This window comes from Mirounga angustirostris, unplaced genomic scaffold (assembly GCF_029215605.1).
Source record: "Mirounga angustirostris isolate CCGP_5_RB_7025 unplaced genomic scaffold, mMirAng1.0.hap1 SCAF_3, whole genome shotgun sequence".
Taxonomy (NCBI): Eukaryota; Metazoa; Chordata; class Mammalia; order Carnivora; family Phocidae; genus Mirounga; species Mirounga angustirostris.
In genome coordinates this window covers 65,480,724-65,500,224 of record NW_026991711.1, presented here as the reverse complement: position 1 = coordinate 65,500,224, position 19,501 = coordinate 65,480,724, and the positions used below count along the sequence as shown (strand labels likewise).

At 39.8% G+C, this 19,501-nt stretch overlaps 1 protein-coding gene across 8 annotated transcripts in view; it reads right to left on the bottom strand.

The window, feature by feature from the left end:
• DCLK1 (doublecortin like kinase 1) overlaps positions 1-19,501 on the bottom strand; it is a 351,394-nt gene that overhangs the window by 308,432 nt on the left and 23,461 nt on the right. For all 8 annotated transcript variants that reach the window (XR_010410031.1, XM_064586190.1, XM_064586188.1 and 5 more), the window contains exon 3: positions 18,983-19,329. Coding sequence is in view for 7 of the 8 variants with exons in the window: in XM_064586190.1 (XP_064442260.1) it covers positions 18,983-19,329 (347 nt within the window). In the remaining variant the exon portion in view is untranslated. The remainder of the gene's footprint in view (positions 1-18,982; positions 19,330-19,501) is intronic.

Sequence of the window (19,501 nt, the reverse complement as noted above, 5' to 3'; positions counted from 1 at the left end):
TTAATTTATGAGGCAAATACATAATTGATCACCAAAAAAATGACAATATCTTATTTGGTATTAGAGTCAACTCTATATTAAAATGTAGACAAATTAAAATATCCGTTACAACCCCCCCCCCAAAAAAAAACCCTGCCTTTGTGACCTGATTTACATTTTGCACCAAAAAATATCACCCTGTTTAGTAATGTTCAAAGTCAATAGTTTTAACCTCAGTAAATAAAAACTAAATTGGATAAAATTATCATTACATTTTCTCAAGTACTAGAAACACCTTAATGTTACTATATAAAAAGTGGTATTATCATCACTTTATATTCTGCTCCTTATTAACTTCCTATTCTTAACCAGTGGTTCATTACGAATATAAATTTCACAATATATGGTTTAGAATAAAGCCAGTTTAAAGTTATATAATGGTCAAAACCATGCTATTCACTCGTAGCATTTCACTCAATCAGAGGCCAACTCAGAAACAGGTCCTGGGGACTCTCACCCGATCTCCACTCACTGCTATGCAAGGCTTCTTGACACACCCTCAGTGGCTCTAAAATTGATTCCTTTTTAAGTGTAAAGTTTTTAAGGGGCGCCTGGGTGGCTCAGTCGGTTAAGCGTCTGCCTTCGGCTCAGGTCATGATCCCAGAGTCCTGGGATTGAGCCCCACGTTGGGCTCCTTGCTCCATGGAGAGAGCCTGCTTCTCCCTCTCCGTCTGCCTGCCACTCATCCTGCTTGTGCTCTCTCTCTCTCTGTGTCAAATAAATAAAATCTTTAAAAAAAAAAGAGGGTAGGGCGCCTGCGTGGCTCAGTTGGTTGAGCGACTGCCTTCGGCTCAGGTCATGATCCTGGAGTCCCGGGATCGAGTCCCGCATCGGGCTCCCTGCTTGGCGGGGAGTCTGCTTCTCCCTCTGACCCTCCTCCCTCTCGTACTCTCTGTCTCTCATTCTCTCTCTCTCAAATAAATAAATAAAATCTTTAAAAAAAAAAAAGAGGGTAAAGTTTTTAAGCAGTAAATATGTTTGCAGTTTTTTTAAGATACTAAAACAAACGCCATTACTGGTTACCAAAACACATTTATGGGCCCCCTAAGGACTTCCAGAACCATCAGCTGGGAAGCACTTAACCATTTTGAAAATGTGCTGTCCAGAACAAAATGATGAAGAGCCCTGGTGAGCATCTGTTGTAAAAGAAAGTCCAATTTAAAGCCAGCAATGCGATTTCCTAGAAGTGCAAGAATTAGATGAGAACAAAAATGAGATGATCTCACACAAACTAAAAGCTCAAAAGAAAGGAAAATAATTTAAGTGTGAAGGAAAATGGAGAAGAAAAAACATAGTGGAGGGGTGCCAGGGTGGCTCAGTGGGTTAAGCATCTGCCTTGGGCTCAGGTCATGATCCCGGGGTCCTGGGATTGAGCCCCACATCTGGCTCCCAGGTCACCAGGGAATCTGCCTCTCCCTCTCCCTCTGCCCCTCCACCCCCATTTGTGCTCCTTCTATCAAATAAATAAATAAATACATAAATAAATAAAATAAAATCTTTATAAAGGAAAAAACAAAGTGGAGATGGTCTGAAGAAGGACCCTCCATTTGTGTCTTCCTTTGTACTGAAGCATGAGACTTTTTGTTTTGATAAAGAGGCAAGTGAAAGAAAGCAAACCCCTGCCCAACTGAATTCAGTAATCCCTCCATGAAAAGGAAATAAAATTCTTGGGATGCTTAGGTGGCTCAGTTGGTTAAGCATCTGCCTTCATCTCAGGTCATGAATCCAGGGTCCTGGGATTGAGTCCCACATCAGGCTCCCTGTTCAGCGGGGAGCCTGCTTCTCCCTCCGCCTCTGCCTCTGTCTGTCGCTCATGAATAAATAAATAAAATCTTAAAAAAAAAAAAGAATACAGGTGGCACAATTTACCCTCTCATCTCTTTCTGGGCTCAAGCTCCTAGCTGTATCAAGAAAAGCACTACTAAATGCAAGGAAATTAAAAGTAATCTAAAATAAGATTTGATTTATATCACTGGATCAGTAAATACCAAAGACATATAAATTCCCCCCAAAAGGATACAAGAATAAAAGACTGAACACTAATAAGCACATAATAGAAAAATTAAATGCCACCTCACCTGGGAAGTGCAACTCTCTTGGGGCTAGTATTCCCAGGTCATGGCATTCATGAGACTCTCAAAGGGGAAGGTAATCCCCCAAATTTAAGAGCCACTGTTGTAGATAAAACAAGAAAACCTCAGTTAAAGATACAGGGCTTTGGTTTGCTTTAAATCATTGGATTAGTCCATTTTTTTTCCATTTTATTATTGTTATCCTTTGTTGTCAGCTTTAGCTAAAGGGAGTTATAATAAAGACCATTCATCTTAGTAATAGACCTAGCCAAAAGGGGGGGCCTTAAAAACTGTAAACGAGTTATAAAGAGTTTCTATACATGATTCTTTCCAATGTAGCTACCCACCACCATAAATCCTTTGGTTCTGTGGATGGGCAGATCACCAAGAAGGTAAGAAAGAAAGTGAGAAAATCCTGGATAGCAATCTGAACATCTCGTCAACCTCAAAATCATGCCTAGAAATGAGCCCAGGGCCTTTGGATCTTGGCCAGAGACCAGCTTCTCTTCCCCACCCTGTGGGAAGTCTCACAGGGGAGACTCAGTCTTGTTTTGGGTTTAGAGATGGCCTTGAACAGCAAGAAAGAGGATATAGGAGATAAATATATGTACATAAATATTGAATATTACAGTGAATATACAAGCCTCTCTGGACTCCAAAAGCCAGCAGCACCTGAACCCTGGATTGCAATGATGATGGTTCAATGAACAGAATCCTGCCCCACCCCCCACCCCCCAGGTGCAGCTTTATTATACGGCAACATATTGGAATTCACAATGAAGTCTCCTTCCTTGAGAAGAGAGAACTAGGTAATAAAAAAGCTCTCAAAGATCTTGAATAGTAAAGCGATGAAAGGACAAGTGGGAAAACCGCCATGAAGAGGGGAAGACAGAGATTACAAAATAATTGGATCTCACCCAGGAGAAAGACAAAGCACATGGAAAGCATATTTTAACTATGAAAAGCAAAAAGATATACAGCTTGAAATATGTTAATATAATTTGAAATCTAATCAGCCTATAAATGGTATTTTGGACTGTAGCGAAGTATTGCCAAATGAAGCGTGCAGAACGCAAGAGTGCAGACCAGACCTCGGAGGAGCACCCATGGGGCATTAGAGGACAACAAGTATTATTCCATCCTGCCACAAACATTCAGTGTTTTTCCTCTTAGTTGCCTAAGTTTGGAATTAATTCAGAAATTCCATATGTGCAAGGAGTGCAAAGATAATAAGTGGTTCCCTGTGCTAAAGCTGGCTGCATAATCTTCTCTGCTGTAAGTTGCTTATAAAACTCAGTGAAACCCAGGGCTCTTCACACAGAGCTGCAGACGATGAAGATCACAGTAAAGGTTAAAGCATGATGTACTTAGTAAATCCATAATTATACACATGACTTCAAAGGCAAAAAAGGGTCTTTTCTATAAAGGCATATTGAAAGGTGAGGTCAATATTTAAAAGCTGAGGCAATTTAAAATTTTTTTTAAGATTTCATTTATTCATTTGAGACACAGACATACAGAGAGGGAGAGAGAGAAAGCATGAGCAAGGAGAGAGGCAGAGGGAGAGGGAGAAGCAGGCTCCTCGCTGAGCCAGGAGCCCGATGTGGGGCTCGATCCCAGGACCCTGGGATCATGACCTGAGCCGAAGGCATACGCTTAACCATCTGAGCCGCCCGGGAGCCCCAAAGCTGAAGCAATTTAAAAGCAGCTCATTGGTTGCTGGGCTGGGAGGAGGGAGTGAAAAATGATTGCCAGTGGGCATATGAGGAACCTTCTGTGGTGAAAGCATCCTAACTTAACTGGATTGTGGTGATGGCTGCACTACTTTCGAAATTTCTTAAAATCATGAGAGACGATGGACTCTGAGAAACAAACTGAGGGTTCCAGAGGGGAGGGGGGTGGGGGGATGGGTTAGCCTGGTGATGGGCATTAAAGAGGGCACGTTCTGCATGGAGCACTGGGTGTTATATGCAAACAATGAATCATGGAACACTACATTAAAAACTAATGATGTAAGGTATGGTGATTAACATAATAATAAAAAAATCATTTAAAAGTACACTTACAATGGATAAATGTTATGGTATAAAAGTTATACCTTAATAAAGCTATAAATATTTTTTAAAGTTGACATGTTTGGGGCTCCTGGGTGACCCTGTTGGTTAAGCGTCTGCCTTCGGCTCAGGTCATGATTTCAGGGTCCCGGGATCAAGCCCCATGTCAGGCTCCCTGCTCAGCTTCTCCCTCTCTCTCTGCCGCTCCCCCTGCTTATGCCCTCTCTCTCTCTCTGTCAAATAAATAAATAAAATCCTTAAAGTTGACATGTTTAAAAATTCAACAATATTCCCGTTCTATAAAATAGTTGTATTTCTTGGTGATGAGTTACATTAAGAACATTCTTTTTCCATTGTTGGGAATAGAAATCTTTATGACAACTTAAAAAAAAAAAGATTCCTCGATGATTTTTAAAATTACTGTAAATGGATTAATTTCATAACCAACAATCAAAATAGGAAGAAAAACTGAGAAGAAATCAAAGCAAGACACTTCAGTAGCTTTCTCAACATTCACTACTCTTTTGGCAACCCACTCAAGCTTTCATATTGACAGATCACTAGAATTTGATAATTTCAGAAGGGATGTATTTTAAAACTCCAATGGGTAAAGTAGATAAAACAGCACTGAATCATGAGCATTCTTACCAAAAAATGGATGCCTGTGAATTTTATATACTCAAAACATTTTCAAAACACCATATAAAGCCAGGTTTGGCACTGTGGTTGTGATTGTAGGTTGGCCTCAATCACGTACTAACCACATGGCTAGGCTTGTTACTTTCCCCTCCCTGGTTCCTGCGCCCGTAACATGGATATAAGAGTGGTGTCCATCACACGATTTTGTTGAAATGGAAAAAGGGAAATCTCTAGTGAGGGCCTGGGATAAAGCAGGCATTCAAGAAATCCTAGCTGCTGTTCTGTTCTTGTCGATGCTATTATCCCTGCATTGGGTTCGATGTACAGACGATTTCGTTCTCTTTCCTACAAAGCCTCGCACCCAGGGACAGCTCCAGTCCTGTACCTCACTGGAGGACCAATTACTCAGCAATGCTCATGCCAACTGTTTCCAGCGAAATATCTTCCAACTTTTGATTCATTACACAACGTGACAGTGCTCATCTGCTGGCAGAGAGCCAGGGTGACATCCCAGAACGGGTGTGACACACTTTCTTCAGCTGGTATTAAACCAAATTATAAGGCAAACAGGACAAAAGAAAGGTCAGACAGACAGAATCCATTTACAGTAAGGTCCTTCTAAGTGAGAGGAACACCAGAGAATTTCTATCTATATTCTATTTCTAATATAATCATCTAAATATACAGGGTAAGGCCTCATTTTTCCTTTTAAAAAAGAGTTATTTTAAAACCTTGAGAACACAGTATTATTACTGTTGGCGATTCTCAAAACATATTAACACTTCCCCTACTTCTTCCCCTTATCCTTTTGTGCCCCCAAATGTATGAATGTCCAGGGAAAAACCCCTCAAGTCAATTTCCCATACATTTTGATAATCTTGTAAAGTCTTGATAACTTCCATCTCATTTTGACAGAGGAAATAAATAGTCATTTTACAGACCTGACCGCCAGTACACATCACTAGGAAAGTACAGGCTGGCAAAACTGAGGGCTAAGACATTATTATATTTTCAAGGCTTCTAAAAATATGCCACAAGCTCTCAGCACAGGAACTAATTTAAAAGTAAAGCCATTTACTAGCATGCTGGTTCACAAAAATAGGCTTTTAATATTATTTATAATCTGAATGCACTGGAAGTGTTATTAATTATAGTATAAAATAGAATATATCCTTTACTTATTTAAAATACAGAGGTAACGTTGCTTAAGAGTGGTTTTTGACAGTCACATTTCCAAATAATACAAGGATATCCTCAAATAAAATTAACTATGTCAGTCATCTCCTACTTATATGAACACACAAATATGGAAATGCAAGTTTCTCAAGCAGTGAATTCAGAAAGTCCTAAAAGGACTCCACCTCTTATGACCCCATCATGAGAAATTCTTCCAAGTGTTCGCACTACCTGGTGAAAGAAAACTGTGACATTCCCAACACCTGGCACAGAGCCCATGCTCAACAGATGTCTACTGATCTCACCCATCTACAAGAACATGCACATTCTTAATATTAGAAGGCACTTAAAATAAAACATTAAAGCATGACTATCTCAACAGAACCCACGTGAAACTCTTGGTCCAATTTTGCAATATCAAAGATTACTCTGTCAATAATCTGTTCACCTAACACACTTTGCCACAGGTCTTCACTTCTTTGACCACTATTAACAATGGGCACTACACAATAAAATAATGTATGAGATTAGATTTCCTCCACCTGAGAGTATCACAGAGGCATCAGTATATGCCATGAGATCTTCTCTTTTCCTATAAGGTTAATAACTTGTAGCCAATTGCAACAAGAATTTAATAAGAGATGTATTTTTCATTTTTTTTAAAGATTTTATTTAGAGAGAGGGAGGCACAAGCAGAGGGAGGGGCAGAAGGAGCGGAAAAGAGAGAATCTCAAGCCAACTCCATGCTGAGCACGAGCCCGACGTGAGGCTCGATCTCACAACCCTGAGACCATAACCTGAGCCAAAATCAAGAGTCGGACACTCAACTGACTGAGCACCCCAGACACCCCTAAAGAGATGTATTTTTTAAATACAGGGTGGCCTAATCTACCAATTTGTCATGAAAGGTAGAGAAAAGAGAAAAGGAATTTTTGCTATAGAAGAAAATAATGATGTTACTAAAAGACAAAATGGCCAACATGCCCATGCTATCCCTTTCACAGCAGATCAATTCCAGAAAAGTCTTGAGAAATATGTAATTTTACTTTTCCCAGAGCCACTGCATCAGCCGATGGCAAAAATCAACTTTCTATTGGTTCTGTATAGAGACTCCATTTATTTCTAGAGCTTATTTTTTCCCCCAATTTGGAGCCATAACCCCAGAGATAGAGTTGACCTTCCCATTCAAAGAAGTCCTTGTTGATGGGGTCACTGAGCATTGTGTGGCTGTTTGCAAAGCCATATCTGCCTAAGTGGTCTGCACTCATTGCCAGCCGACAGCTGAATTAAGTAGGGTACATCACCTCCGTCTCTTAACCTCCCAGGCTGCATTATAAGAAAACCACTACAATTTTGATTGCTAGGTGATTACTTCACACCAGTTTACCCCATCCATTGTTGTTCTAGGCAGCAGCATCTGTCATACAGAAGACTCTTGGCCATTAAATCCCTAGGCATGCTAGCCAGAAATTATTTTCAAAAGTTACCCCTCTATTCCCGGTGCATATTAAAAATTTCCCCGTGTTCTTCTGGACATCTTCCATGTTGAGAATTTTCCCAAGCATAGAGATTCTGCCTGACAACAGGTGGGAGATCTAAAATCAACTCTCAGGAAGAGTTTTAATGACTTCCAATCATCCCCATGGAAGATACTCAGAAAAACCATGAGGGAAATATTAAATCTGTGCAGCCTATTGAGGGGAGCATAAAGATAACTTCTAACAGCATGCATATGGACTCTGTGGCAACCATGTGCATTAATATCTCATCAGGATCAGCATTTCCACAGTAATTGCTCAGCCTTCCCTGAATCTCTTAACTTTCATTTATTCTCCATAGAGGAAGTTATCCATCCCCCACACACCAGCAGCCCATTGAGGCTGGACTGCAGTGGGCACACATTTCATACTAATGGAATGGTGCTTTCCAAACCATTGTGGGTGGCGGTCATATCTTGCTAGTTGATGTTAACATTGATGTTCACAGTATGCAAATAAAACTGCTAAATAAGCTAAAATTAATGTCATTCCATCGACCAAGTAACAGCCTGGATTTACCATCCTTAGGTCTTTGGATTAATGTTCCATTAGTACTGCTTAGTTGCCTAAGCACTGCTTCCTCATCTTTAAAGAAAATACGGATCCCCTGAAGATCTCCTTAAAAATGCATATTCTGCTTCGGTAAATCTAGGTTGGGGCCTGAGAGTCTGCATTTCTACAGACTCTCTGGTGGCATTACTGCCACTGTCCTCAGGCTACTCTTGGTAGCAAGGCTTTTAAGAATATGGCTGAAGCGTTTACCTGAGCATATAGCAGGACTTTTTACAACTTGTTTCTGGTATGTCACTAGTTACCAGTTCTCATACTATTACTCTGAAAGCGGACACCAGTTCCCATGCTATTATTTTGAAAATACATTCAATGTCTACCTTTTTAAAAAAAAAAAAAAAGATAATGCTTACCTTGAGTTATCTTCTTCCTATGAGATTTTCTAAAAATAAAATATTGATTTTATCTTACTACCTGCCAAGGTAAGTTTAGTTTATGGTCTTCCAAGTAGAGAAAAAGAAAGAGCAGAACAATCTCTTGTCAGGGCAGTCCAGGCCCTAAAGTTCTGTAATACTACATACATATCAGACTCTGAGCCACAAGTTAAAATCAAGAACAAACAAGCCAAGGGAGAAAGAAAGAAACGAAAGAAAGAAAGAGAGAGAGGGAGGGAGGAAGGGAGGGAGGCAAACCAAGAAACAGATTCTTAACTATAGAGAACAAACACAGCTACCAGAGGGGAGATGGGTGGAGCGGGGGAGGGGGGAAATGGGTGAACTAGGTGATGGTGATGAAGGAGTGCACTCTCTGTGATGAGCCCCAGGTGTTGTATAGAAGTGTTGAATCACTACACTACACCTGAAACTAATATTACACTATGTGTTAACTAACTGGGATTTAAATAAAAACAACAAAAAAGGAAATGTCATTTAATAAATATTAAGCATCTCACAAGGGTAGCCAAGAATACAGAAGTCAATAAAGCATGGTCTTCTTTCCCTAGGCTGTTCCTGTCTTACACAACTGCACAAATGGTTATAACACAAAGCAGAAATGATTTGGCATGGAAAGAAAATTACCTTGTGTTTTTTCCTTCAGGAAAGACTCATAAAGGATCATGGTTATTGTCCTCCCATTGCCCTTATAAGCCTAAGTTATCTAGTATTCATGGAAAACTACCAGACTTATTTCATCAGGCAGGTTTTGGAAAATGTCTATAGTTTTTTTCCAAGATGGTTCTCGACCGTGTGGATGAATTCTGAGATACTTTTAACCTCCACTAACTGATTATATTGAACAACATCTCAAGAGTCACTATTCTGTGTTCACTTTTCAGTCTGACTTTAGAACACTATTATTCTCAGCCATAAGTCAGAACACAGATAGAAGTTCTGCAGATGAGTTACTAAAGGGGAAAGCATATTAGACAACTTGCCTTCCAAGGATCTTACACTGGGCAATAACAAAGTTAGAGAGGAAATGGCTTATTAATTTCAAGACATTTCCCTACATGAATGTGCATAATATCACATGAAATTACAAACAAGAGACCAAATTATATACAGAGTAGGATCAGAATTTTTTTTTAAAACAAAGGAAATAAAGCTAATATATTAATGAGTGCCACCTCATCAATGAGACTGAGTCATTTTATCTTAATATTTTCTCACTTACTTTAATATTCTTTACTATGATCTATATTAATCCTATAATAGAAAAAGCCAATTAAAACATAAATCTCCCATCTGTCCCTTTGTTTCTATGGCATGTTGTTTACAACATAGTTCAGATTTAAAACTGGATATTTTAAGTTCCATTTAATTTCTGAAACTGCCTTCTTTCATATAACTTAGTTTCAAGGATTTAAACTAATCAGAAAAATCTGCTGTAACATATTGTCCTCGACCACCACAAACACCCTTGAACACTGTAGGTCTGCATCTCTGCAATAATTGGGCCAGATGCTATTCATGCAAATCTCTTATTGGCCCGATTTTTAAATCCATACGACATATTGATTAGCTCTTCTCTTTATTCACTGGATGGCTGAGGCAATGTCAGGAAGATTTAGAGCAATTCTCCTGGCTCACGCAGTGAAAATGTTCTAACAGAATATTTTTTCCCATAGAATAAAAGTTCTTTCAATAGAGGAAATGCTCTAAAATTGGCAGATGAATTTTTTTTTAATTATCCTAGCGTCTTTAATGAAGCAGGAGCCTGAGCTAGAAAACAAGCACCACGATGAGCACCTTACAAGCTGTGGTTCACTACAGAGAGCACCATCGTGGCTGACAGCTACACACGACCACAGTCTGCGGTAACCATGGAGTTCCTCAATGGCCATGACCTGTACTTCACAGAACCCCTGGAAGCAATGCGCTAATGCCAAATGCGTAGCGCATGGCCAACTGGTCAATCATCCATTTAGTCATTTACTGAACAAGCATTTACCACGTTAGGCCCTTGAGATTCAGAGGCCAAGAAGACACCTTCCTTAGCCTCATCCTCTAAATTCTAAAGGGGGAGGCATGGCACGATGACCATCAACAGGCCAGCATAATCAAGAATTGCAGGACTATCGGGGTGCCTGGGTGGCTCAGTCGTTAAGCGTCTGCCTTCAGCTCAGGTCATGATCCCAGGGTCCTGGGATCGAGCCCCGTGTCGGGCTCCCTGCTCTGCGGGAAGCCTGCTTCTCCCTCTCCCACTCCCCCTGCTTGTGTTCCCTCTCTTGCTGTGTCTCTCTCTGTCAAATAAATAAATAAAATCTTTAAAAAAAAAAAAAAAAGAATTGCAGGACTATCTACAATGGACAGGAATGGAGCCCTCTCCCAAGGAGAGGGAGCTGTCAGTTCTACATGGGCAAGTCAAGAAATGTTTTGTAGACGAGGCCACCTTTGAACTGAATCTTGACAAATGAGAAGGTTCTTGCTTTCTGCAGAGCTGGGGTGATGATTCAATGAGATAAATATTCATATAGCAACTAGCTCAGAGCACCAGGCATACTGGTGTTCAATCAGTGATAGTAATAATAATGTTAATATCACTATATTGGTATAATGGGTCACCAATAAGATACCCTTAAGGAATAACAACTAAATTACATTCACAACTGAATGACAATTAATGGAATGATAAAAATAGAGTCATTAGTAGTTTTATAGTACAGGAAATGGAAACAATGCAAGATGATCAAATCTACACTGACAAACTTATGCAACTATAAATGTCCTATACTTTTAAGAAAGCCTGGACTAGGAAAGCAGAAGGGAGAAGGACTAATATTTATAGAGGAACTACCATAGGTCAAGCCAGGGCCTTTATATACATATTTTCTTTTTAAAGGTTTATTTATTTGGGTAAGGAGGGGAAGAGGCAGAGAAAGAGGGAGAGAATCTCCAGCAGACTCCCTGCTGAGCATGGAGCCCAATGCAGGGCTCCATCACATGACCCTGAGATCATGACCTGAGCTTAAATCAAGAGATGAACACTTAACCAACTGAGCTACCCGGGCACCCCTATGTATTTTCTTAATTAATTATCCCACCAATATTATGAGGTATATATTATCATTTTAAAGAGGAAACTGAAATTCAGAGAATGTTATTGACTTGCAAAAGGCCACACAGCTAGAGTAAAAAGTCAGAATTTGATCTTATAAGCATTTTATCTCAAATTCCATGCTGTTCTCATTGCACTACGAAGTATTTTCATGTGAAAAGCCACATTTACAAAGGTAGATATGATTAATCATTATTAAAAGATAATTTTATCTTTTTTTTTTTTTTTAAGTAGACTCCACGTCCAGCGTGGAGCCCAACGTGGGCCCGAACTCACGACTCTGAGATCAAGACCTGACCTGAGATCAAGAGCTGGATGTTTAACCGACAGAGCCATCCAGGTGCCCCAAAAGATCATTTTAAATAGTTCATTCCCTCAGCACATAAAATATGATTTATTTTTCAAAAACAATTTACCCTGAGCTTTTCAGGTATAATAAATACTGATAATTCAGTACCTACACCACAGTGCTGAGTTTTGTCATGTGGACTGGTTCATTTAATCCTCATGACAATTAATAAAGCAGTATTGTTACTATTCTCATTGTACAGATGAGACAACCGAGTATCATAGACTTAATTCTCTCCAATGGAAGAATAGATTCCACTGTGTCTAGGGGTAAAGGACAGACAACTAGGTGTTTGAAACTAGTTTATAAAAACTGGTGTTCTTGGGCGCCTGGGTGGCTCAGTCGTTAAGTGTCTGCCTTTGGCTCAGGTCATGATCCCAAGGTCCTGCGATCAAGCCCTGCATCAGGCTCCCTGCTCCATGGGGATCCTGCTTCTCCCTCTCCCACTCCCCCTGCTTGTGTTCCCTCTCTCTCTGTGTCTCTCTCTGTCAAATAAATAAATAAAATCTTTAAAAAATAATAATAATAATAATAAAAACGAGTATTCGTCCTCTATATTATGCTACTTCACATACCCATGTTTAAATTACAGCATACCAAAGCAAATTCCCTCATTATAAGTAGATTCGATATACAGAATTTTTGAACTTAAGTAATCAGTTAAGTGGGGAACTAAGTTAATTTTTCAGATCAAGGGAGATTTCTCAGACAGAAATCTGAGCGCAGGCCCAGCTGACTCTAAGGTCCAAGTTCTTTATAGCATTCCAGCATGCTCCCTTAGGGTACAGGAGACTCAGGGGCCAAATCAGGGCTCTCGGCCTTTGCAAGGCAGAAGTCACCATTAGGAGATGACCCCAAGCCCAGGGTCCTGTCAAAGTGCCCAAAGCACCCTCAGCATATTAGAGAGAGGGCTCAGGGAACACATCTCCAGTCCTAGAGTGGGACACAGAGGAACTCAGAATTCATGTTAGAGCAAATCAGTATTCAATTTACAGAAAACTGACTTTTGCTGAGACTAAGCCTTAAAATATATACCACCGCAGGGATACATAATTAATTACATTATCAGAGTTGCTCAGACTGGAACAAAAGGACTTAACTCTTCTCTATTTGGGGGAATTAATATCTATGTAAGGACAGGTGTAGCTTATAAATCCTGAATATCAACATAAAGTATGTAACCTAAAATAGCCCCTTCTATCCCAGACACTTTAATTCTCTAAGTGAAATATCATGATTACTCTTAAGCTCCTTTTTCTTTGAAAACAGCTAAGACTTCCCATCAATTCAGAGCTCTAACAAATCATGAGGATGGCTTAACATGTGCTCTGAGATTTTGCAGGAAATTTTAATTTGACATTTTAAAATGTAAGCTAAATTATTTGTATCAACTGTGTTTTTATATCAATTGCAAACAAAACTAAAAGGTGTTACATTCACTTTCACAACATAGATAATATATCAAATCATATAGTAAAAAAAAAAAAATCTGTCGACCAGGAACGAAGGCTTTAAATATGCTTGAAGAAGTTAATTAGAGCTGTCACAGAAGTTTTATTTAAAAAAAAAAAAAAAAAAAGGGAAAAAGCCACTATTACCAACAGCGACAGAAAATCTCATTTTCTAGTCCAACCAAATCCTGACACATCCTAAATTCCTTCCTTTCCACTTGAAAACGTCCGACTTCCACATTTTCTATGCTCATTAATTGCTAATAGCCAAGGTAAAGGCAGTAGCTACATGTACCACTTGGTTCTAAGGTGTGAGGGGAAGAAACGTTCTAAGGTCTCTAAACTCAAGGTTGAACCAAATCGTTCTTACTTCAGATTAGAAATAGGTGTTAAAAACCAAAAGAGGAGGGGCGCCTGGATGGCTCAGTCGGTTAGGCAGCCGACTCTTGGTTTTGGATCAGGTCATGATCTCAGGTCGTGGGATCAAGCCCCACATTGGGCTCTGCACTCAGCGGGGAGTCTGCTTGCGCTTCTCTCCCTCTCCCTCTGTCCCTCCCCCAACTCCCTCACATGCACACAAGCGCTCTCTCTCTCTCACTCAAATAAACAATCTTTAAAAAAAAAAAAAAGCCAAAAGGAAAAAATCAAAGACCATCTTGTGATATCTGATCGATAGATTCCTGTCAATCAGATTATCATTTCCTGAATTCCAATAAGCTTACATACCAATTACCTAAAATAAATGGCTGCAATTATTATGATTCATTTACAAGCATCTTTCGAGCTTTGTGTTTATAATAGACAAGGGGATTCAGTGATCAAAAGATACCGAGAAGACTGATGAACTTACTGACAGCTACTGGGATTTCCTTTACACAGCACTATAGTCTGAATGTCTGTGTCCATATAATGAGATCTAACCCCTAAGGGGATGGCGTTAAGACGTGGGGCCTCTGGGAGGTGATTAGGACATATGGGCGAAGCTCTCAGGTATGGGATTAGTACCCTTATAAAAGAGGCCCAAGGGCACCTTAGCCCCTCCTGCCATGTGAAGACACTGCAAAAGGCATTTTTTCTGAACCAGGAAGTGGGTTCTCACCAGACCAGGTCTGCTGGCACACCAATATTGGACTTCAGCCTCCAGAACTGTGAGAAATAAATTTTTGTTGTATATAAGCCACCCAATCTGTGGTATTTTGTTATAGCCACCCAAACAGAGGAAGGCAGCAGTTATGATGTCTGTTCTCACGGTTTACGGGTCTAAATCAGTTTATGAGTACCTTTACTTTAGCTCAGTGACTCCTAGTGTGTCCTGTATTAGGAAGACAATAAGCCGTTTGCTCATTCTAGCACGCTAGCAGTGGTGGATTTTACAAAATGCATGATCTACGTGACATGTCTGCAAGATAAAAATATAACCTCTTTGAGTGAGTTTCTCCTCTGCTACTAATGAATGCCGCTATGTTGTATAGATCTACAATACTGACGAATAGATACCATGGGGATGTGCATACCTTTTCTACTTAAAGAGCAATTGAGCTTGTCGTTGCTCTATTTCAGTGGGGAAGGGGAGGTCATTGGGAAGTGCCTTATCTGTGATTTTTATAGTATAAATTGCCTGCTTAGGCACTAGCTATTCTAAGATTTGCTGTTGTCTGTATTTCTAAGCAAGGATTCAGTAATCACAGAATTAGAAGATTTAACAGCTCAAGACAGCCAGATTAGCTGTTCCAAAAAAGGAGTCAGGAGATATACGAGTGTATCTTTTGTAGCACATCTTGTACTTTTTGGGTTTATTTCAATCACTTAAAAAGTAGTCATACGCTAAACGACCTCTGGGAGTGGCTGCTTGGCAGGGTGAGTGAATAACCCACAGAAAAATCCCAACATCCAGTGCCTGGACTAGGGCAAGAGGAAAAGATCCTCATAGCCTGCAAAAGCTCCCTTCGGATATGGAGAAAAGGAACGTGATTATAAGCTTCAGCTAGAAAATGCCTTCTTTCCTTCTTTGAGGGCCCTTAATCGAGGCCCAGATAAATAATGCATCACTGAAATGAAGACAAGGCAAGCATTTCCTTGACCTCCCAGCCTTGCTGGTGAAAGTGCCTGATCACACGGTGAGCAGAGGCCCCCTGAAAGGTGTGAGGAGGAGGCAAGGCTGCAGCAACCTTTTACTGAAGTTTCAATGCCCCTAACTAAAGAACGGAGTTGAAACGGTTAGAAAGGGTCTGCTCACCAGTAGGCTGCTTAGGAACCTCAACAGTCATCTGGGGAAACTGCAGCTTCCTGCAAAATGTTTTCTACTTGGTGCAGGATCCAATATGTTGATTTCCTTATCTGGGCCTAAAAACCTCAACAACAACAATGAAAGCACTGTATAATGAACTCTTAGTTAGGGCTTAAAGCACACCCAAAGGCAACTGAGCAAGGAGGCCCAGTGGTAGGAGGAACACGTGAGAAGGGCATGTGGCCTCTGCCCTCCAGCGCCATCCCTTGGCTGCCCATGTAACAGCAGGCACGTGCTCACGGTTCATTTGTCACTGTTCTGTTGTCAAAAAGCCCGGAGTCACCAGTCCAGCCCAGGGATACATCCACAAGCTGCCTGAAGGCAATCTGAAAAGCCATCCCTGCCTTATGTGTCACTTGCTCTCTACTCATTTACTCAACGCACTCAACCTATTAATTTTTTAAGCAATTCTATTTCCTCAATACAAAAAAAAAAAAAAAAAATTACCTTTAAAATCTTTACTGAGCATTGGATTTTTGGAGTTGTTACGAGAGTTGTTACATGATCAAAACAAACAAACAAAGAGGTGAGACGAGTGATCTCAAGGATAATGTCCTGTTGACAGCACATGGACCCCGATGCCACAGTGGGCAGGGTAAAATGGTGGCAGCATGGGCTGCCAGTCCACCTGGCAGAGCATCATGCCGCAGGAAGGCTTGGAGGAAAGTGGTTCATTCTCAGAGGCTTATCAAGCCTTGGTCTCTGCCAAGGCTGTCAAAGCACTCTACTCTAACAAACCTCTCATGGGGGCAGATTTCTCTTATGAGCAGAAATGCTTCTAAAGACTCCTGGGGTCCATGAGGAAGCATCTTTGTTCCTACTGGGAACCCAAGCAAAAAGTCTTTATATTCCTTCCACTCTGTCTTCCAATGCCTCTGCAGCTTTTCACCACTATGAAGAGAACATGCCACAACAGAGGAAATGCCACAATAGCAAATCAAATGCTACACACACACACACACACACACACACACACACACACACACACAAAGCTGAATAAAACCATCAGCAGAATGACTGCAGGAAAACAATACAAAGCAGAAAACTTTCAGATGATATTCCCTGGACAAATTACTCACTTGAAAATTCTTTCTCAGTATATGTACATCCCTTTAGTGTTTTAATATAATCTTCTGTGGTACAGTGGTTAAGAGCAATGAGCTCTGGAGAGAGACAGGTTCAAATCCCAACTCTGCCATTTATATCTGTGTGGTCTTGGACATGTTTTGTTTTTTTTAACAAGTTCTGTGCCTTAGCATTCTCCTCTGTTCCTCTGTTAAACAGAGATAGTAATCGAGCTGTTATGAGGATTAAACATGTTAATACATGCAAGACATTTAGAATAATGCAAATAAAGCTGTGATCATTATTATAGTTCAAAATTGCTTTCACGTGTATTATTATAGTTGTCCCCACAAGCACTCTATGAAACAGAAGTGATCATTTTATCTATGTTTTACTGATGAGTACAAGGCTCAGTGAAGTGATTTGCTAAAAACATAAATAATCTGGCCAAACCAAGACTTGAATTGTGGTCTTTTGACAATAAACCTTGGATTATTTTCCATTACATTGTATTATTTACATGTAAACAACAGCAAAAACAGCTATTACAAAATGCAAACATTAAATTCCTAAAAAGAAGAAAACTATTGAGAACATCATAGTACCTAATCTAGGAGTTCATTCTTGGAATAACAAATGATGAGTTGATGGCAGAATTTAGCTAACATAACTAAAGCTCATTTTTAGATTCAGTGTGTAGCAATTTGGAACCCCCAAAATTCTGAAGTGAGGGGGGGAGGAAGATATATATCAATTTGTATTCGTTGTTGTAAATTTTACTTTTTGTGAAAATAGGTAAGCTGTCATCTTGAGAAAATCCAATATACAAAAATGCAGAACTACAAGATGGTTGAGTGACTTATTACAAAAGGAGCCACCGAAGGGCTAAAATGTTTAAATGTGAGCCCTGCCATCTTATGTTGCTATAATTCGCAAGCTAGCAATGGACTTCTGATCAGTGACATTCAGGCTACACCCTCTTAGATCTAGAAGATTGAGAATTTCATCCCTCAGAATTCTTCTCCACATGACACTTAGAGGAGACAAGTTTTATGAGACAAGCAGAAGATTGGTGAATATAAATGAACAACTGGCAGATATTCCTTCTTTCCTAATGAATTTTGTAATTTAGAGCATTTGAATGGATCCCTAGGGGAGGAATTCTTTCATGACTAACACTCTTTCTAGTAATTGCATCTATTTCTAATTCATAAAATTTGAATGTGTGTTAGCCTTCAAGAACTTGTCTTCTATTTAATAAAGATTAACCATTAATTTTTTTAAAGATTAACCTTTTAATTTATGAATCTAGTTTTGATTTTTAATACGCACTCTACATACAAATTATCCCTCAAAATAATTTTTAAAAACTATGTGGACAGATGCACATTAAAAACTAAATTTCAAGCAAGGATTGTACGCTAAAAATTATCATCTTAAATAAAAAGACACATAAACTCTGAACGACCAGCAAATTGCACTGTACATATATCAGTATATATCAGTGATATATATATATTCAGCTCACTATCAGAGTTCTGTCCAACCTTTACAAAAGTCCACACAAACTTCCCTTTAAGCTCACCTGAGCAACTCACATTTAATGTCCTCTCATCCAAGTCAACCAATGTCCATTCCATAGCTAAAAAACACCCCCCTCTTCACTATTAATTCTGAAATTATGTTTTCAATACAAGTTGTATAATATTCTAGAATTATGCCTCTTAAAGCCATTCAGATGGAAATATTTCATCCCTTTGATATGTACTTAAAAATCTATAAAATTTAAATAAATCTCACTAGTGAACATTACTGAGACATAAAGTATTATTTAGGCCAAAGAAAGGAAATCAGATTTTTCTCTAATGGTCAGAGTTTACATCTCAGTCATGCTTAAGGCTATAAGACATTACCATATAAAAAATTGAAAACAGATGGCAAAAAAGCACTTTAATGTTAAGCAATTAATAACTGAAAATACAGAAATCTGTGAGTAATCATTTAAGCTTCAGAGACAGGTATTTTACTTTATTCCTATGGTTAATCCTGTCTACCTCTATCTTTGGTCTGGTTTGAGGCCAACAGCTACGTATTTGTTGGCCACATGACCCAACTCCCTCAACTTCAGCAAAATGCGTGTTTCACATTCCCTCCTCCACCCCACCCACCCCCATGCCACATAGATCCCCCAACTCCCTGGTTCTTTCCTATAAAGTCAAAGTCATACCACAACACCTCTCCTACCTGTTTCCCATCCAGGGTATACAGGCGTTTCACCACTCCCGAGTCCAGCTTGATGGCATCAGTTATATCAGTGAGAACCTGCTCAAAGGAATGGGCGGTTTTCTTGTTCAGCAGAATCCTGACAGCTTTCCGTGGCTTCACCCCACTTCGGATGATGGTGACCAGCTTGGGCCGAATGAAATCCTTATTCTCCCGCACCTCCGAAGGGCTCCCTTTGGCAGTGGCCAGTGAGGACACCGCCCGGGAAGCCGAGGTGGTCTTGACATTCACGGACCAGTTGGGGTTCACGTTCTTGGTGTACTCCAGCTTCTTGAAGGGCTCTATTGAGCCACACACATAGCTCTCTCCTAAGGAAGAGAGAAATACATTTAAATTTACACTGAGGTAAACTCATTTCCTTTTCCCTAGTCTTTGATTTTTCCTTTTCTACCAGAAGTGAGAGCGAGGTGTGACTTCTTAAACAATGGAAGCATGATTACATTTAATGAAAAGAAAGATTTTTTTTTACTTCTAATCTGG